Source organism: Lactuca virosa, chromosome 5, assembly GCF_052849685.1.
Source record: "Lactuca virosa cultivar CGN04683 chromosome 5, Lactuca_virosa_CGN04683_v6, whole genome shotgun sequence".
NCBI classification, from domain to species: domain Eukaryota; kingdom Viridiplantae; phylum Streptophyta; class Magnoliopsida; order Asterales; family Asteraceae; genus Lactuca; species Lactuca virosa.
In genome coordinates, this window is record NC_136430.1 from 345,003,547 (window position 1) to 345,024,805 (window position 21,259).

The 21,259-nt window shown below is 38.9% G+C and overlaps 1 protein-coding gene across 1 annotated transcript; it reads left to right on the top strand.

The window, feature by feature from the left end:
- The first annotated feature begins 8,598 nt into the window (after window positions 1–8,598).
- Window positions 8,599–9,439, top strand: LOC145113353 (uncharacterized). The gene is made up of 3 exons (XM_079049457.1): window positions 8,599–8,737; window positions 8,802–9,043; window positions 9,110–9,439. The coding sequence occupies exons 1-3, from the start codon at window positions 8,599–8,601 to the stop codon at window positions 9,437–9,439; spliced, it is 711 nt and encodes a 236-aa protein (XP_078905583.1).
- The last annotated feature ends 11,820 nt before the right edge of the window (window positions 9,440–21,259 follow it).

The window sequence follows — 21,259 nt, forward strand, 5'->3', positions numbered from 1 at the left end:
GGAGATTGTTAGGACTAAATTATGGTTTATTCTTTGTGAAAAGAAAGCTATAAACCAAGGGGGAGATTGTTAGGTCATAAATTATGCTTTATACTTTGCTTTTCACAAGCCATTAGAGTTCTCGGTCTAGAACCAAAAACACCATGTTTTGGTGTTGTTTGGACCAAAATCACATGTGATTTTGGTTAGGCTTAATATTGGCTTGTTTAGGTTTTGGTCTTGGGCTTGGTTATTAGGTCTAGGTATAAATAGCTTTATTTTACCATTGTAAAGGGTAGGGGACGTTCTAGGGGGATGTCATATGCTTTGGACGTGAGCTTAGAGAGAACCAAGAGAGAACAGCGTGTAACAATGAATCTTATGTACCCGACTATTCAATCTAATAGTGTGCATTGAAGATTAACCATCTTGTTCTTATTCGTCTTATATATTTCATCATTCACTTGATTGGTATTCCGCAGCATCAAGTGAATTTGATTGATACATCATAGCATTTTCGGGACTTACAGTAATCGGACCTTGTTGGACATGGTTCGTTCCATGATGAGTCGAGCTTCTCTTCCAATATCATTATGGGGGTATGCCTTGGAGGCTGTCGCCCACATTAGTAATCTTTTCCCAACAAAGAAGGTTGCCAAAACACCTCACGATATGTGGATAGGGAAGGTTCCATTGTTAGTGCATAACAAGGTTTGGGGTTGTGCAACTTTCATTAGACGAAAGACTCACGGTAAGCTTGAACCTCGAAGTGAGAGATGTATTTTTATCGCTGCCCAAAAAAGTCCTTTGGATATTTGTTCTACAGACCTAGTGAGAACGTGGTTTTTGTAGCACGAAGGGGAGTCTTTCACGAGAGAGACCTCATATGCAAAGAGGACAGTGGGAATACCATTAATCTTGAAGAAATTCAAGAGTTAAACGATGAAGGAACCTCTAAAAATTCTAGGGCTCAACCTGAGGATGAAATTCCAGTTGAAACGGTTGACGAATCATTACCTCTTAGGCGTTCCACTAGAATTAGAATGCAAATTGAGTTATATGGTTTCCATATCACTACAGATGGTGATACGTTTATCAGTATTAGTATACTGGTAAATTTAGATGAACCAACTAACTACAAGGAAGCAATGACAGGCCCTGAGTCAGCCAAGTGGAAAGAGGCAATGGACAGTAAGATCAAGTCCATGTATGACAATCAAGTTTGGAATTTGGTTAACAATGTACTAGGTCATAGGACAATTGGGGTGCAAATGGATCATCAAGAAGAAGACCGACATGGATGGTAAGGTACACACCTACAAGGCTCGACTGGTTATGAAGGGCTTTACTCAAACCCCAGGGGTTGACTATGATAAGACTTTCTCACCAGTGGCCAAGATAAAATCTATTAGGGTAATGTTGGCCATAGCTGCCTTTCATGACTATGAAATCTGGCAGATGGATGTCAAGACCGCTTTTCTTAATTGGAAACTGGCTGAAGATGTTTACATGAGTCAGCCATAAGGTTTTGTAGATGCAAAGTATCCAAATAGAGTGTGTAAGCTTGAGAAATCAATCTATGGATTGAAACAAGCTTCTTACAGATGGAATCTTTTATTTGACGAGAAGGTCAAAGAGTTTGGCTTCTCTAGAAGTGAAGATGATTCATGTGTATATGTCAAAGCTAGTGGGAGTATAGTCACCTTCCTAGTATTTTATGTTGATGACATACTTCTTATAGTAAACGACATTCCAACTTTGCAAGAAGTTAAGTCTTGGATTGGAAAGTGTTTCGCTATGAAGGATTTGGGAGAGGATGCTTATGTTCTGGGGATAAGGATTCTGAGAGACATGAGTAACAGGCTAATTGGACTTATTCAAAGTACATACTTGGAAAAGGTGCTAAAACGTTTTAGTATGGAAAATTCCAAGAAAGGAGAACTGCCTATACAGAGTAATACCAAACTGAGTAAGACTCATAGCCCGAGTACCGATGCAGAGATAATAGAAATGAGTAGAGTTCCATATGCTTCCGCCGTTGGATCTATCATGTATGCTATGATATGTAATCACCCTGATGTGGCTTTTGTTTTGAGCAGGTCAGTCATTATCAGGGAAATCCTGGTAGAGCTCATTGGATAGCAGTTAAGAATATTCTCAAGTATCTGCGAAGAACTAAGGACTTGGTCCTTGTACTTGGTTGAAGTGATACATTGAGAGTAACAGGGTATAGTGACGCCAGCTTTCAAACAGATAGAGACAACTTCCATTCTCAATCTGGCTGGGTGTTTACCTTAAATGGAGGAACGGTAACCTGGAAAAGTTCCAAACAGGAACGGTGGCTAATTCTACCTGTGAATCAAAATACATAGCGGCGAGCGAAGCATCAAAGTAGGCGATTTGGTTGAAGAAATTCATCGGAGACCTTGAAGTTGTTCCAGCAATTAAAGAGCCAATGGAGATTTTCTATGACAATGAAGGGGCAGTTGCTTTAACAAAGAAACCAATAGATCATGGCAGATCGAGACATATCGACGGAAAATACCATTTCGTTAGACATAGAGTAGAAGAAGATCACCTCAATGTAAAGAGGGTGTCATATGAAGAAAATCATGTAGATCCCCTCGCAAAGGGTCTGAGTAGGGTCGAGCACGTTCAACATGCAAGGAGCATTGGTCTGAAAGATGATATTAGTTTTAGTAGTTAGATAGTTATTTGGAAACTTGTAACAAGTAAATGTAATTGAGTTTTGGTGATTAAATAATAGAGATTTATTTATGAGTTTGTTTACTACTTTTTGTCAATTGTTTATTATTGTGTTTCATTTTGCATGTTTTACATCCCGAATAATTCGATTATTCAAACATCCACATTCGATCATACTTTTAGAAGTAAGTAGTGAATTAATAGTGTCAGGTATTATATCATAGATTGTCTAAAGGGTTTTAGACATAACAATAGTATTGCTACAATATTCATGAGTACTTTGAAATGGAGATTTAAGTATTGGATTAACCTACGCTCAGAGAACTACTTCATGGAATTTATCACGAGTAATTATGAGACGATAATATCTTATAATCCTTAAACAGAGATATATGAGTTGTGGTTTACAAATCCGTTGTGCATTGATAATACGTAAACACGTCAGTAACTTGATGTTATAAAATGTATTGTTATGCATGATTTGGTGAATAGACAGTACAAGCATTTAAGTCAAAGTTATCTTTTCCTTTTGCCCTAATGGGAAAAAGCGATATCTTTGGGCCCCTTGATGATTTGGTGTTGACTTATAGTGTCGGGCCCGGCCATGACTAAATTGATGTGTTTGATTAGTAGTTCTTTGTCATTACAAATAAGAAATCGGGAAACAAAGTAATGGACAATGAGATTGATTCTGTTCCATGTCTCATATCCGAATGATATCTTGTAGAACGGAGGATTATATGATCACTTATCTTAGGACACGTATCTGACTAGGTCAAAGTTCGATAACGACTTTTGGAAGGTACAATTTGTTGATCAGTTTAGAAGTTGTACTAGCAGTTATAGTTATTAGAATTATCCAAGTGGGAGACTGTTGGATTAGGTGTCTAAGCGCATAACTATAGTTGGTATAAACTTGAATTGAAAGCAACACAGTCATTTTAGGTTGCCCTCAAACCTAGCAATTGGACAGGATGATTTTTGGAGAGAGAGTTAATTTATTATTTGATTAATAAATTGAAAAAATTGATTTATTAATGTATTATGAAAATAATATATTAATTAGAAATCATATTATTTAAGTAATAGTTAATCAGAAATTAATTAGAATTAATTTTAGGATTAATTGAATTAATTAAAAGTATAGGGGCTGATTGGAAATTTATTGATAGTTGAAGGAAGAGGCTGTAGAACCTCCCTATAAGAGGTTGGACGAAAACTTCTAGGAAGGGCCTAGAATTTTCGTCCAAGGGCTTTTGATGTGGGCTCATGAGTTGCTTGGTCACCAAGCTAAGGGATTAGGGTTTCCTCCTTAAACCCTAACTTTGGCTCTAAGCTACCTCATCTATATAAAGGGCCTTAACTCCTCATAATTTTGGCCATCCCTTCCTTAAGAGAAATCCGAAATTCCTCTCCCCCTCTCTCCTCCTCATCTTCATTTCTAGCTCGGTGTTAACCATTAGAGGGACGACAATTGTGGTGCTTGCTTCCAAAGGATCAAAAGATATGTTTTCTTTCTTTATTCCTTAATCTTGAAAACACCTAGGTATCCTTAGGGTTCTTATTTGATGTTCAAAGTTGTATGTTCAATTAGAGAAAACATAGATAAAAAAATTAAGGTTGCATGCACACATAGGATTTTATTTGTTTTGCATGAAACCCATCATGAACTTCATACAAAAAGTCAACAAAATTGATTTCTTTTTCATATTAGACCAAAATACTTTGTTTTATAAAAATGTTTTATGTATTGGTAACCAAAGTTTAGACATGTTTAGTGAACCAACTGTAGGGATCATGTCCTCGTTATATCCACCATTCTCTGAGAAAGAAAAGTGAAAACACAATTTTAACCATGTTAGAATACAATTTTTTTTATATAAATCCAAATCAGAAAATATATATAAACCTGGTTTTACCCAAACAAAAAGAAAGAAAATCATGTACTTTGTTCATTATTAAAGGGTATTTAAGATATTTGGTTAATGATGTAATTTACCTGGTTCTAGCACAGGATCTAAAATGAAAACTCGAGTTCCTGCTGGAAATTTGTCCGGTAACCTGCACAAGGAACATGAAAAAGGGTCAAACATGATTTTTTTTGTGTGTTAAATGATGCAATTTTATTATGTTTTTTTTTTGTTTTTTTTATAAATTATATTGCATCGAGTAGCATGCAAACATGAGGATATTGTTTAATAACTGATTTTAAGCCAAATATTTTACCACTTTGATATGCTGGTTGTCAACTCCACGGTCCTTAAACAGATCTATGGCTGCAATTATCGTGCCACCTGAAGAGTGGACAAAATGAAATTAATTTAAAGACTAGACTTTGATATAAAAAAAATAAACTTACGACATTAATGATTAAAGCAAGAAATTGCATTGTATATTAATATATTTGGAAGTAAAAGTAAGATGCTATAGTTAACAATTTAATAAAAGTATATCTTTATTTATTGTAAAAACCCAAAAAATGTGACCAAAAAAAGTACATGTAATACCCATTGCCAGGTAATTTCCTCTTTCAGCCCTTATGTTTTAAAAAGTTTGCATAAAAGGTCCTTACGCGGGGTGTACAAAGTAGCACGCCGGGCGTAAGTCAAAATCATGGGTGGGTCAACATTTGAGTACGTTGGGCGTACATATGTGTACGTCGGGCGTACTCGTGTTGTCTCCAAAACCATAATCTTTTGGGTGAGGCCACCATTTAAACAACATAAACCCTCTTGGACCTTCTCATGACCAGCCTCTATATCCTCCAAACCCTAAACCGAACCCTAGTTTGTGTATGAGAGTTTTGAAGCTTGGAAAGTGATTCTTGAGTGTTTTGTGTTAGAAGGAAGATCATTCAAGTGGTGGTTGTGCATTCTAGCTTGTAGTTCCAAAAACTTCATCTCCTTGTGCATATTTTCAAGGTGTATAGTTCAAACCGTGGAGCTTATTTAGTTAGATCTTGCTTAGCCTTGCATGTTGGTTCTTTTTGTCCTAAAGCTTTGATCTTTGTGAAATGTTAGCTTTGCCGTTTCCTTTCTTCCATGCAAGAGATATGGGGTTTTAATGAAGTATATAGTTAGGGTTTTGGGTTTTAACTCCTTGTAGCCATGTAAAGGCTTAAAGTTAGAGACTTTATGGATTAAGACGTTCTTTAGGGGAAAAATATGAGTTTGTAATGGATGCCTTAATGATTAAGACGTTTTAGGAGGTTGTTGAGATCTGCTTACGTACGCCGAGCGTACGCCTAGCTACGCCCAACATAGCCAGGTTTGAGCCTGTCCCGCCTACCTTACGTTCTACGCCCCGTGTAGAGTGAGTGCACCGAGCGTATTGGTCATGGGTGAACGTTGACTTCCATTGACTTTCGTTGGCTTTGACCACTTGTATCTTAGATGTATTTGGAGGGGTTTTGTAGGGGCAAAACAATCTTTTATTCTAAGTATGGACTAAACTTGTCTTGGGTCTAGTTGTGTGTGTGGGAAATAACTTAATTATTAATTAAGGTTAATTGGTGTATTTAATTAGGTAACATTTAGTTCCGACAGTTCAGGTGTGAGTTCTATCAGTCATTAGTACCAAGTGAGTCTCCTCACTTATTCTTAGCTGTGTGGTAGAATAATTGTATATATATATATATATGTGTGTGTGTGTGTGTGTGATGAACAACTAGGTCTGAGTGTTATTATTGTGTTTGTGTTTGCTTCATATGTTCTGAGACTTTGGGTAGTCTCCCGGGTTGCAGATAACCCACAGGATCTGCTGGTTGCCCACTGAGACTTCGAGTTGTCTCCAGGGTTGTTGATAACCCATATCTGATTATTTAGTGTTGTGTTGTATGTGGTATTTTGGGGAACTCATTAAGCTTTGTGCTTACAGTTGTTGATTATATGTATTTTAGGTACTTCTGAGGATCGCAGAAAAGCTAAGACTTGATTGTACACATTCTTCGGGAGATCATGTTACTTTATAATTTTGGGACACTCTGATATTTTGATGTGGAATTGTATCTAACAATATGACTTTTCTAGAGATGTTTTTTATGAAATCTTTGTTTATATGGAATTAAAAATGCAAAATTTGGTTTGAAAATTTGGATGTTACAATTTGGTATCAGAGCCCTGGTTTGAGGGATTTGGATGAATTCTAAGGGAATTCCAAACTCAAACTAAGGATATTAGGATTTTTATAAAAACTTTTCGAAAAGAAATGAAGAATTCCAAAGGAGAAAAACCGGTGAAGCAGTGTGTACAATCAACCAAAGCTCGAATGGTAGTTTCCCAAAATGTCTCTATTATACTATGAGTAGTGTAGAGCTGATGTCTTATAAACTGATAGAATTGCATGCTAGTGATAGGCTAAGGATCCTACATGGAAAATGTGATAGGGTTGATTTAATTGTGATGCCTTTAGCCTAGGAGGTTGCTTTTATAAGATTGAATCTATCATTGCTAATTTATTAGTGTATGCCGCATAATTGTACATAGTTAGGGTTTATAACCTTAGAATGTCTGATTTATCCTTTCTTCATGTTCCTTGTTTGGTTGTGGACTTGAGGTGGAACGGTGCTGGGGAGCAGTATAGAATGAGTACCTAGATGTTTAGTAGTGGTTTTGAGGAACCAGAAGGGAAGGTGTATAAATGTTCTTGAGAAATAGAGTTCGTGTGACTTAGGGTCTTGAGAGGACGACTTGAGACAAATACGGGTTGGTGTGGAATGTAGTATTGGGACCGTACTATTGAAAGCACCAGATCCGTACACGGATCAAAGAGAAGTCTTAGGAAAGTAAGGAACTTTTAGGAGTGTGTAAGTCTTTGTGTATGCGCTTTTATCTGTTTTTGATTGTTTTCTTGTGTGTTTCAGCATGGTGGTTACCCAAGGTTCATGCTCCAGTAACCCCGAGAGGTCGAGTGCCAGTGATGATGAGATTTGTAGGATCGTTGTCCCTAAGGTGGGCGCGGAAATCAGAGGGGATATACCGAGATGTTTGGGTCTATTAAGACCACACTGATTGAGACTTTCGACGAGTGCTATGTCGCCGTCACTCTGCAGCTTCCGCAACCACCGCAACCGTTGTTATTGTGAGACTGCAGGGGGTGATTCGTTTGTGGTACCAGGAATTCAACAACACGAAGCCACCAAAGTTTGATGGGACCCAAGACCAGATTTTCGCGATGAGATGTATTTCCAATGTTGAGGGTTGTTGTTACACTTGCTCCTGTCTGGAGAATTTGAGGGTTCGTTTCGCGTTGAACCTGATTCGCTTGGAAGTGAAGGATTGGTGGAAATTTGTGACGACTGTCAATTCTCTTGGAAAGCGTACTGCAGTGGCATGGGAGAGGTTTACTGAGATGTTCAGAGATGAGTTCGTACTAGTGGTTGAGAGAGATATGTTAGCCTAGGAGTTCCTGTCTCTCAAGCAGAAGACACAAACGATGACTGAGATCACCAGGATGTTCCATGAGAGGGCCTTATTTTTCCCTAAGCACGTGTCGACAGAGAAGGCACGTGTGAGTCGGTATCTGAGTATTCTAAGGAGGGATATCCACGATATTGTGGCGAACACTTCGTATCAGAAATTGGCTGAGCTGCAGACCAATGCCAGGAGGAGAGAGATCGAGCCGAAGACCCATGTGAGAGAGGCGAGGGAGATTCAAGCGAGAGATAGGAGACGAGTGCAGTCGCATCCGGTGACTAAGTATCCCAAGCCCGCTGACTCAAGAGCTGGAGGCCAAAAGGGCCGCACTTGCAGAAAGTGCGGCAAGGGTCACGAGGGATCCTGTCAGTTGAGGATTATTTGCTACATGTGTGGTAAGGAGGGGCATATAGTGAAGGATTGACCCATGGGATTTCAGGTTTGCTTCAATTGAGACCAGACGAGTCACCTGAGGGCCAAGTGTCCTCAACTTGCATCCATGACGGTTCAGACTCCGGCCCCCGCGACGTTGAGTATTACTAATGGCCGACAGGGGAAGGTCGAGGCTCCGAGAGCTCGAGGGAGAGCATTTCATTTGACAACAAAGGAGGCCAAAGCAACACTGGACGTCGTGGCGGGTATGTGTTTTTTATTTATTTTGTTGATTTATTTTATGTTTTCTTATGATATTTCTCATTTTAGGTACTTTTCTTGTGAACTCTGTACCTGCCCTGGTGCTGTTTGACTCTGGTGTGAGTCGGTATTTTGTGTCATCATCCTTTTATGGTGGTTTTAGTATCGCACAGGAGGCCTTGAGTAGACAATTGAGGATTTCTATAGCTGACGAGCATGCGGTCTCAGCTATAGATATCTATCAACATTGTGTACTGGAGATCGTTGGTGTTGGGTATCCGATAGATCCTATCCCTATTGCGATGGGAGATGTATGTGTTATCGTGGGTATGGCTTGGTTGAGCCGATTTGGGGCTCTGGTTGACTGTGAGTGGTAGTTGGTGATGGTTCAAGATCCTAGTGGGGGAGTGCTGACCATTTACGGTGAGGGTACTAGGTCAGGATCAACTTTCTGTTATGCCGCCAGGGTGAGGCGGTGTTTACAGCATGGGTGCATGGGATATCTGGCATATGTGGTGGATACTCGGGTTGAAGAGAAGAGATCGGTTTCCATTTTTGATGTTCCTGTTGTGCATGATTTTCCTGATGTTTCTCAAGAGGAGTTACCGGTTGTACCTCTAAAAAGGAAAGTGGAGTTCCGGATCGATCTGATCCCTGGTGCGGCGCTGATTGCCAAGGCATCGTATCGTCCAGCACCTCCGAGATGAAGGAATTATCCTCTCAGCTTCAAGAGCTCTTAAGGAAGGAATTTATTCGGCCGAGTAGTTTACCGTAGGGAGCACCGATCCTTTTTGTCAATAAGAAGGATGGTTCACACTGGATGTGCATTGATTACTGGGAGTTGAACAAGCTGAAGGTGAAGAACTATTATCCGTTCCCAAGGATTAATGACCTCTTCGATCAGTTGTATGGGGGCATCTTGGTTTTCCAAGAATGATCTGAGGTCTGGCTACCATCAGATGAGGGTACGAGAGGAGGATATTTTGAAGACGACCTTCCAAACTCTTTATGGGGATTACGAGTTCGTGATGATGCCTCTTGGACTTACCAATGCACCGGTGACGTTCATGGATCTCATGAACCGGGTGTGTAGGCCCATGTTGGACCGATCAGTGATTATCTTCATTGATGATATCTTGGTCTATTCGAAGACCAAGGAGCAGCATGAGGAGCATGTGTACGAGATTCTTAGGGTTTTGAGGATGGAGAGGCTATACACCAAGTTCTATAAGTGTAAGTTCTGGTTGCGCGAGGTTCAGTTTCTGGGACACCTCGTCAATCAGAATGGTATCTTAGTTGACCCGACCAAGATAGAGGCGGTGATGTGGTGGGAAGTGCCGAACTCTCCATCTAAGATTCGAAGCTTCCTCAGTTTTATGGGATATTATCGGAGATTCATTCGATATTTCTCCAAGATTGCAGTTCCTCTCACTAAGTTGACGATGAAGGATGTTATGTTCAGCTGGGGGCCTGAGTGTAACAACCCAAATTTCCAATAAAATTTTTCATTTTAAAATAACGAAATCATTTCCATAAGTTATAAAATTCCAACCACAATTGTTTTCGAAATCCATACCATTAGATAAATTATTCATAAAATCAGAGTGTCCCTAAACAAACTGTCAGCGAGTGCATGTCGCGCCATCACGTCGGGCCCTTGCCTTTAGATCCTGAAGTACCTGAAACAACCAACAAACTGTAATCTAATGCTTAGTGAGTTCCCCATATCATACCCTACACAATCCACATAATCACATAAACCATATTAGCTATATCAGCTACATATACCACATAAGCCATGCATATAAACATATAAGGATGCCATGGAAACCCTCCACGGTCTTACACCGGGTGCCACTGGAACCCTCACGTGGTCTTAAGCCACTGCCATGGGAACCCCCACATGGTCTTGACTATCTGCCATGGAAACCCCCACATGGTCTTTACTAACTGCCATGGGAACCCCCACATGGTCTTCACTAACCAAGGAAATATCATGTAAGTTAAACATACAATCCTACTAGGATGCCATGAAAACCCTCCAAGGTCTTACACCAAATGCCATGGGAACCCCCATATGGTCTTAATCTACTGCCGCGGGAACCCCCCGAGGTCTTCCATGCAAAAGTCATACCAACATAACACATAACCAACTAACAATCCATATATATCACATAATGGGCCGGCCGTGGTGCCTTCGACCCATTGGCATGGTGAGGAGACTCACCTCCCAAGAATTGTTGAACCGGTAATATCAAATCCCAACTCATGACTTCGAGCTCAACCACCTACAACCACCCTGCAACGAACTTCAACAAAACCCCGAATTAACAATGATACCCTTGAAGTCAAACTTGGTCAACCCTGGTCTAAGTCAAAGTCAACTGTCTAGGTCAACAGTCCGTGTTGACCCAACTCGTCGAGTGCATCTAGCAACTCGTCGAGTTCCTCTAGTGTTTAGAAAACCGGGAAAAACCATAGCTAACCCGCCGAGTTATCTCATAAACTCGCCGAGTTCACTCAATATCCGGAAGGCGGGGAAACCCGATCCAACTCATCGAGTTGCCAGGGCAACTCGTAGAGTTTTCCCAGTCTTAACATATTCAGCCCTTCCAGTCGAATGTAAAGCCACAAACTACAGATCTGGTCCCCTAGGGTTAAGATACCACGTAAAATTGCTACCTTTATGTCCATGCAAGGCATAAAAGGGCTAAAACACTCAAACAAAGCTTATCAAGGTACTTAGAGTATTAAGGAGGTCCAAGACTTGATAAAGTTGGCAACTTTAAGTCCACAAAGGCCATGCGATGTCCAGATCTGAAGCCATAACTCCATAACATGCCCAAGTCCAAGAATGGTTCCAAAATAGGCTAATAATGGCCATAAACTTTCAAGGGATGAGATCTAGCAAAAGAATAGCCAAGGTATCGACTTTATACCTTAATATAGTTGCCATAACAGAGAAATCTCCGGATCTAAAGCTCATCTCTTCAGCTATGCACCACCAACTTCAACTCCTTCAAGAAGCACCAAGGAAACACACTCTTTTAACTCACACACAATAAAAAAAATGGGAGATGAGACATGATTAGGGTTTCTATTGACTGAAAGGACGATGAGAGAGGCTAACGATGCAGCTTAAGGCCTTTAAATAGGTTGCAAACCCTGAAAATTAGGGTTTTCCTTTCCAGCGTCTACTCGTCGAGTTGGGGCTTTCCAACTCGTCGAGTAGGCTCTTAAACCCGCGTCCCAAAATGATCCCTACACGACGATTTGGAGCTCCCCAACTCACCGAGTTCTAGTCCAAAACCCTAAAATGTTGAGAAATAAAGGATACCTGAATCGAGTGTTACACTGAGCAGCAGACATCATTCGAAACTCTTTGCCAGAGACTTTGTAAGGCACCAGTACTTGCTCTCTCCGAGGGAGTTTAGGATTTTGTGGTCTACTACGATGCATCTATCTCAGGGTTGGGTGATGCGTTGATGCAGAGAGGGCATGCGATTGCATACGTTTCGAGGCAGCTGAAGCGTCATGAGGCGAAGTATCCCACCCATGATTTGGAATTGGGGCAGTGGTTTTTGCTCTCAAGATTTGGCGCCACTATCTTTATGGAGTTCGATGTACCATCTATACGGACCATAAGAGCCTAAGATATCTTACGGATCTGCCTAACCTAAACATGAGGCAGAGGAGGTGGCTGGATGTAGTGAAAAATTATGACTGTGAGATTCTATATTTGCCCAGGCAAGGCCAATATAGTGGCCGACTCCTAAAGCCGGAGGACAATCAGTACCCTGATTCAGGATGTGTGTTTGAGGATGACTGTGATGACCCAGTCTTGGAAACGATCAATGAAGCACAGTCGTATGCCATAAAGGAAGAGAATCGAAAGAGGGAGCGGGTGATTGGTCAGGTTTCAGCCTTTAATATCGACAACAATGGGCTATTGAATCTTCATGGATGAGTTTGGGTATTGTATACGGGTGGGGATCGATGGGTATTGATGGAGGAGGCCCACAAGTCGAGATTCTCCATTCATCCAGGGGCTACCAAGATGTATCTTGACCTGAAACATAGTTATTGGTGGTCATGTATGAAGAGGGATGTGGCCTGATTTGTAGAGCAATGCTAGACCTGCCAGGTCAAGGTCAAGCACCAACGCTTTCATGGCAAGTTGCAGCCTTTGGAGGTTCCACTGTGGAAGTGGGAGTAAATCACGATGGATTTCATTACAAAATTGCCAAAGACTGCAAGGGGATTTGATTTTATCTGGGTGATAGTTGACCGCTTGACAAAGAGTGCTCACTTCTTAGCCATAAGTGAGAGCTCTTCTGCCGAGAAGCTAGCTTATATTTATGTTCGAGAGGTAGTAGATCGACATGGGGTGCTGACTTCTATTGTGTCGGATTGGGATATTCGTTTTACTTCCAGATTTTAGAAGAGGTTTCACGAATAATTGGGCACCCGGTTGCATTTCAATACCGCCTAACATCCGCAGACTGACGGGCAGAGCGAGTGGACTATTCAGATGGTTGAGGATATGTTGCGTGCCTGCATCATTGATTTTGGTGGGAGTTGGGACTCCTACCTCGCTTTGGCTGAGTTTTCTTACAACAACAACCATCATGCTAGCATTGGCATGCCTCCCTTTGAGCTTCTGTATGGGAGGAGGTAACAAAATCCTATTTTCTAGGGCAAGGTCAGGCAAAGATTCATGGGGAGCACTGAGATAGTGCTCAAGACGACCGAGCTTGTTCAGCAAGTCAAATAGACATTGCTGATGGCCCAGAGCCACCATAAGAGTTATGCGGATCGTCGGCGCCCTGAGTTGGAGTTTCATGTTGGAGATTTGGTGCTCCTTAAGGTATCACCATGGACGGGTGTTATCAGATTCAGGAAGCGGGGCAAGCTGGGCCCCAGGTTTATTGGCCCTTTCAGAGTGTCAGCCCGAGTGGGCAAGGTGGCGTACTAGTTAGAGTTGCCTGAAGAGTTGATCCATATACACGTCGCCTTCCATGGTTCCCAGTTGAAGAGTTGCCTGGCGTACTAGTTATAGCAGATGGGACATCAGTGGTACCTTTGGAGGACATTCAAGTCGATGGTCGCCTGAATTACATCGAGAGGCTGGTGATGATTCTGGATCGGAAAGTGAAAACCTTTAGGAACAACGTATTGACCTTAGTTAAAGTTTAGTGGCAGCATAGGAGAGGCTCTGTGTGGACTTGGGAGCCTGAGGATGAGATGTGGGAGCATTATCCAGATCTGTTCGCAGAGACTGACTTCGAGGACGAAGTCCGATTCTAGTGGGGGCGAATTGTAACACTCGTTGCCAGGTAATTTCCTCTTTCAGCCCTTATGTTTTAAAAAGTTTGCATAAAAGGTCCTTACGCGGGACGTACAAAGTGGTACATTGGGCGTAAGTCAACATCTTGGGCGGGTTAATACTTGAGTACGTTGGGCGTACATATGTGTATGCCAGGAGTACTCGTGTTGTCTCCAAAACCCTAATCTTTTGGGTGAGGCCAGTAATTAAACAACATAAACCCTATTGGACCATCTCATAAACAACCTCCATGTCATACAAAACTTAAATCAAACCCTAGATTGTGTATGAGAGTTTTGAAGCTTGGAAAGTGATTCTTGAGTGTTTTGTGTTTAGAAGGAAGATCATTTTTACGGCCAGAAATGACCGATTTTGTTTATGTTTTTTAATAAAAATCAGAGTAACTTCTTAAGAAAAGTATTGCGGAATTTGATCCCAAAACAAAATATGATATAAATTTATCAAAGCATTTCTTAAAGAAATGTATTTTCATTATATTACAAAAACTCGGGATGTCAATCATCGATACAGACCATAAGCATAAACCAAAAAGAAATAAACATCTTAGACCACAAAACACAATCTGGTCTCAAATCCATATTCTCTCGTCAAGTCATCCAACTATGATTTTCCACTACCTGTAATACAAGAAAACTGAGTGGGTCAGGCCGGGGAGCCTGGTGAGCATATAGGGTTTTCAACCCACAATAATAAGTTCATTATTTATTTTCATCAAATCACTAACCTGATTACCCGTTCCCGTTATCCTCACTTTACGTCCCTAAAGCATCTATTATAAGGGACCTATCCTAAGGATTTTTCTTCGGGGTGACAACACTGCTTAGGGAAACCATGGGGGGGGGGATGGAGTACATCTTCAAAAACACCTACAGGTTGCGAGCCTGCTAGCGTTCCACTGGACTGCCTAGAAAAGTCTGTGGTCGTCATCTATACTCCGCTAGACGACTGGATCATCTTAAACATCGTAAGCATCAAGGCCTCTCATCATTTTAACACACATCATCTATTTCATCTACCCATTATTCTACCCAACATATTTGTAGATATAAATACATACACAGTCTAGATCTGAAAAACAATGTTTACATCTTTCATCCAGCATAACTCTCAAAGCATAAAACATTTACACAGTCTAGATCTGAAAAATAATGTTTACATCTTTCATCCAGCATAACTTTCAAAGCATGAAATACATATACGGTCTAGATCTGAAGAAAAAGTTCAGATCTGAAGGAAAGAAGTTCAGATCTTTCATCCAACAAAGATCTCAAAGTATACAGTTTAGATCTGAAGAAAGAGCTTAGATCTGAGATGAGAAAGTGTAGATCTGAAGGAAAAAGTTTCAGATCTGAAAGAAAGAAGTATAGATCTTTCATCCAGCAAATACCTCAGGTAAACAGATAACATATATATACACATAGCACATAATTTATATAAAATACTTCATATCTATGTGTAAGATGAAAGTGACTATACACTCACTTGATACGGAGTGATTCGGACATCACTTCGCTTCTTAAAATAATTTTCTTTGACGAAACCGGGAAGTTTGCTTGAAAACCGGGCTCCGCGCGGGCAAAGTTTCAAACCGAAGAACTCTTTTTCTCGGAGCCTTCGGGCTCTCCGCAGCTTCCTTCGGGGGCTAGGGGGTTTTCCTAGGCTTTAGGGAGGCTAGAGAGAGAAAGTAGTGAGAGAGAGATGGATTTGGTGTGAAAATGAAGGCAGCCCTCGGTCCCCTTTTATAGGCGAGACCTCGGACGTACGCTGGGCGTACCGAGGCTTCTACGCGGGGAGTACTCCTCGCTCCGTACACACGTGTCCGATTCTCGGTGGTGGTGCGTGGCTTATCTCGGACCACAGAAAAAGTCAATACGCGGGGCGTAGGGTTCTCGTACGCGGGGCGTACTTGGTACGCGAGGCGTCCGAAGCCTACGTTGGGCGTAGCCTCGCATCCAGCTTCGCAATTTGCACCTCCGACTTCTAAAATTCATATCTTTCGCATACGAGCTCCGTTTTCGACGTTCTTTATATCCACGCGTAGGTGAGACCGTACTCAGCAACTTTTGTTTAGACTTCGTCGGTTAATTCTCGACTGATTTTAAATTTATATTCTTTAACAGGCCGGGACAAGATTAGTCCGTTAAAAACCCATAACTTCTTCATCCGATGTCCGTTTTCGTCTGTCTTTTTATCGTTACGCTACTATTAATGAGATCTTCGATTGCCATTTGGGTTGTTTCGGCCAACAATCGTCCGATCTACTATTCGAACTTCGGGTTGTGCACTGCTGATTCAAAACTTAGAAAAAGTACCACCTCCTCATACGAAGTCGGATTTGGGCGCTCTTTTTATGCACGCTCTCTGTTTAACGAACACTACAACTTTCATGTAGATCACCAAGGCTAAAAAGTCCTCTATCGTAAATTCACTATTTACGTCACGCAATGTCGTGTCGGTTATGTCGCGAAACTTTGACAGGCCATAACTTCTTCGTTATAACTCGGATTTCGGCGCTCTTTGTATGTCCGGAATCCTTGTCACGACCACTACAACTTTCTTTATCGTTATCGGGCTTATCTAACATTTAATATTATTATACTTTATTTTTGTCATTTATTTATTATATTATTATAAACAAGTAATAAGCACACAAAAGCACATAATTCACATAATATTCAAGTAATTCATCTTTATTACTTTAAAATGAGTTACAATGGTTGACCTAGACTATTACATCATCTACTAATGCTTAGCCCCGAAACACGGGCATTACACTTATAGATCCAGAAACTTCATCTCCTTGTACACCCTTTCAAGGTATAAAGTTCAAACCTTGGAGCTTATTTAGTTAAATCTTGCTTAGCCTTACATGTTGGTTCTTTTTTTCCCAAAACTTTGATCTTTGTTAGTATGGAGTACTCCAGAGCTATTAAGCCGTCCATTCACGCATTCTAAGATGTCAAAAGTCATAAAAAAGTTAGCTTGGCCATTTCCTTTCTTCCATGCAAGAGATATTGGGTTTTAATGAAGTAGATAGTTAGGATTTTGGATTTTAGCTCCTTGTAGCCATCAAAAGGCTTAAAGTCAGAGTCTTTATGGATCAAGATGTTCTTTAGGGGCCAAATCTGAGTTTGTAATGGATGTCTTAATGATTAAGAATTTTTAAGAGGTTGTTGAGATCTGCTTACGTACGCTGAGCGTACGCCCAACGTAGCCAGGTTTGACTCCGTCCCGCATGCCTTACGTTCTACGCCTCACATAGAGTAAATACGCCGAGCATACTGGTCATGGGTGACCTCTGACTTCTGTTGACTTTTGTTGACTTTGGCCACTCATGTCTTAGATGGATTGTGAGGGGTTTTATAGGGGCAAAACAGTCTTTTATTCTAAGTGTGGACTGTACTTATCTTGGGTCTAGTTGTGTGTGTGGGAAATACCTTAATTATTAATTAAGGTTAATTGGTGTATTTAACATAGGCGGAGTCTAGTTTCGGCAATTCGGGTGTGAGTTCTATCAGTCATCAGTACCAGGTGAGTCTCCGCACTTATTCTTACATGTATGGTAGAATATATATATATATATATATATATATATATATATATATATATATATATATATATGTCTGTGTGTGTGTGATGACCAGCTGGGTCTGAGTGTTATTATTGTGTTTGTGTTTGCTTCATAGGTGTTGACACTTTGGGTAGTCTCCCGAGTTGCTGATAACCTACAAAGCGTGTTGGTTGCCCATTTAGACTTCGAGTGGTCTCCAGGGTTGCTGATAACTCATAGCTGATTATTTTGTGTTGTGTTGTATGTGGTATTTTGGGTAACTCACTAAACTTTGTGCTTACAGTTGTTGGTTATATGTGTTTCAGGTACTTCTGAGGATCACGGGAAAGCTAAGGCTTGATTGTACATATTCGCCAGAAGATCATGTTACTGAATATATTTTTGGGACACTTTGATATTTTGATGTGGAATTATATCTTACATTATGACTTTTCTTGAGATGGTTTTTATGAAATCTGTTTTCATATGGAATTTAAAATGAAAATTTGGATGTTACAGTATACTGGCCAATCCCTTGATGCTTCATACATAAGAAGCCTTCCCAGCCCAACCATGGCATTCTCTGCAAATGACGTTGTTATAAACAAAAGTATAACATGTGATTTAACAAAAACATGAGTGAATGAAGTTGTTACATGAATTTCAACTAAAAGTCATCCAAATTGCATGTCACATTAGGGTTTGAAGAGAGGCAAAGTAAGATATTGTAGTCGAAAAACATGAAGTTGATCCTTGGAAAGAAAACCAAATAGATGATCAGGTAAAAAACCAAAACCCACATTAGAAAAAAAAAGATGACGGAAAATGATTAGTGATTAGAAAATTCGTAATCTGAGAACCATTGTTAAGATGTGTAATAATATGTATTTAAGTCTAAGTTTTCAAAACCATGGTTTCATTTTCATGGTATAACACATACGGTCGTTCTCTATGAGATCAAAGACACTGAATGACAGGATAAAGCAATAACATACGACTATATGCACCTTCTTTCTTCCTGAACTTATATTACTAAACTTTTCTTCTTTCTTGATGTATTTTACTTCTACTAAAAGTTCCAACAAGATTCACAAGTCTCTAATTTACGTTGATGATAAATAACATCAAGAATAGAGAACCACTCACCACAATTCCATTTACTCGTGGATTGGAAGAGTGCATCATGACAGATAATACAATAAGTATGATAAGCTTCAGGGCAATTCCTGCAGAAAAAAACCATCAACATTACATTAAGCAACTCAATCCAAATAAGTTAAACCTTGTAACCCAAAAGAATCATCAATTACCACAGTCACCATTAAAGGAAATCCAGAAAACATCCTCCTGTCAAAAAAGAAAGTACAACATCATCTGTAGTAGGCCCAAGTGCAGACTGAATCTCCCCTGAAATTGTAGAGAAAAAGGGGAGATGGAGGAAGGATCGATTGTGGATGTGGGGGATGTGGGGGAAGCATCGATTGTGGCGCCTATGACGATGAGTGGTGGGGTGGTGGCGGGTTGGATCGTAAGTTAGGTTAGAGAGAGAGGCAGGTATGGATCCTGGTGGGGGTTCGTTGCCGGAAAATCGATGTGATGGAAGAGAGACGATGGAGATGGCGTTCGGATGCGATGATGTTGCGGAAGAAATGAGGATGAAAGCAGTGACGGCAACTCTTCGATTAGGGTTTATGGGTTTAGGATCGAGAGAAAATGTGATGTTATAGAGAAATTGTTTAATTTTTCTCAGTTAATGAAACGTATACCTTTTGTTTTTTTGTTGAGTTAAATAGAAGGAAACGTTATTATTAAAAAATATGTGTGTTATAAGCTTTACGTCTAGTAAACATTAAGCATAAAATGGTTGTAGATGTTGTATTAGGTTTTGTACCTCTTAATATTCAAGAAATATAGAATATGTTATATATATATATATATATATATATATATATATATATATATATATATATATATATATATATATATATATATATATACGTTGAGAAGTCACAGTTTCCCGAAAACCTGAGAACTAAAGGTGGAGCTTTAGATCAAAATTAACTCATTAAGGGCATGATCGTCATCTTACAAATCTCATTTAATGTTTAATTTTTTTGGTTATTGGAAATATTAATAAAAAGTTCTAAAATTTGACATAATAAATCAAATTTCGGATTTAAAAAAATAATAATTCTTGCTCTTTTTTTTAAATGGATATTTTTAATTTTTTTTTTCAGAAAACATGAATTTAAAAAAAAAAAGTTGAATTTTTTTTAAAAAAACTCCATTTTTTTTAAAAAAAAACTATAGTTTTTTTAAAAACATGTATTTTTTTAAAAAGTAAATTTTTAAAAAATCAGTAAATTTAAAAAAAAAAAAAAAAAAAAAAAAAAACTAGAATATTTTTTTAACAAAAAAATCAACGTTTTAGGTGCATATATGCATATTTTTTCAAATGCATATATGCATATTTCTTATACTGAAATATTCGTAAGTAAACCATAAAAATCTCATTTTTATTAATCAATTTATAAACATAACACTACAAGTATTTTAATCGATACAAAATAAAATATAAAAAAAACTACAAAGATTCACAGTGTTATCATTTCTTCATATCAAGATTTCAATATTTTCTTCAATTTATCACCTTTTCACATATTCAATATTTTCCACAAATTCTTCAAAATCTACAAGAAAATTTAAAAAAAAAATTAATGCAAGAACACTCACAAAAATGCACATGTATATATCATGTAAGATTCACATGTGATTATATCATGTAAGATTCACATATGATTATATAATGTGATATTCACATGTGATTGTATATTTTAATATTCAAATGTGAAATTCACAAGAAACTTTAAAAAAAATAATTAATGAAGAACAATCACACAAAATGCATGTGTGCATATAGACGTAATTCATATGTGATTTTGTGATTTACATGTGAATCACATGTAATTTATATGTTATTCACTTGTGATTTACATGCGAATAACATGTAATTGATATGTGATTCACTTGTGATTTACATGTGATTAATATGTGAATCACATATAATTATATGATTCACTTGTGAATCACATGTAATTCATATGATATGTGATTCACTTGTGATTTACATGTGATTAATATGTGAATCACATATAATTATGTGATTCACTTGTGAATCACATGTAATTAATATGTGATTCACTTGTAATTTATATGTGAATCACAAGTGAATCATATGTGAATTACATGTTATTTACATGTGAATCACATGTAATTCATATGTGATTCACTTGTGATTTACATGTGAATCACATGTAATTCATATGTGATTCACTTGTGATTTACATGTGAATCATATGTGAATTACATGTGATTTACATGTGAATCACATATAATTCACATGTGAATTACATGTTATTTACATGTGAATCACTTGTAATTCATATGTGATTTACATGTGAATCACATGTAGTTCATATGTGATTCACTTATGATTTACATGTGAATCACAAGTGAATCATATATGAATTATATGTGAATCACATGTGATTCATATGTGAATTACATGTGATTTACATGTGAATCACATGTGATTCATATGTGAATTACATGTGAATCACATGTAATTCA

Coding starts and splice junctions, on each gene's coding strand:
- LOC145113353 (XM_079049457.1), top strand. CDS start 8,599: ATGACGGTTCAGACTCCGGCCCCCGCGACGTTGAGTATTACTAATGGC. Junction 8,738..8,801: donor AACACTGGACGTCGTGGCGG/GTATGTGTTTTT, acceptor TTCTCATTTTAG/GTACTTTTCTTGTGAACTCT. Junction 9,044..9,109: donor TCCCTATTGCGATGGGAGAT/GTATGTGTTATC, acceptor TGTGAGTGGTAG/TTGGTGATGGTTCAAGATCC.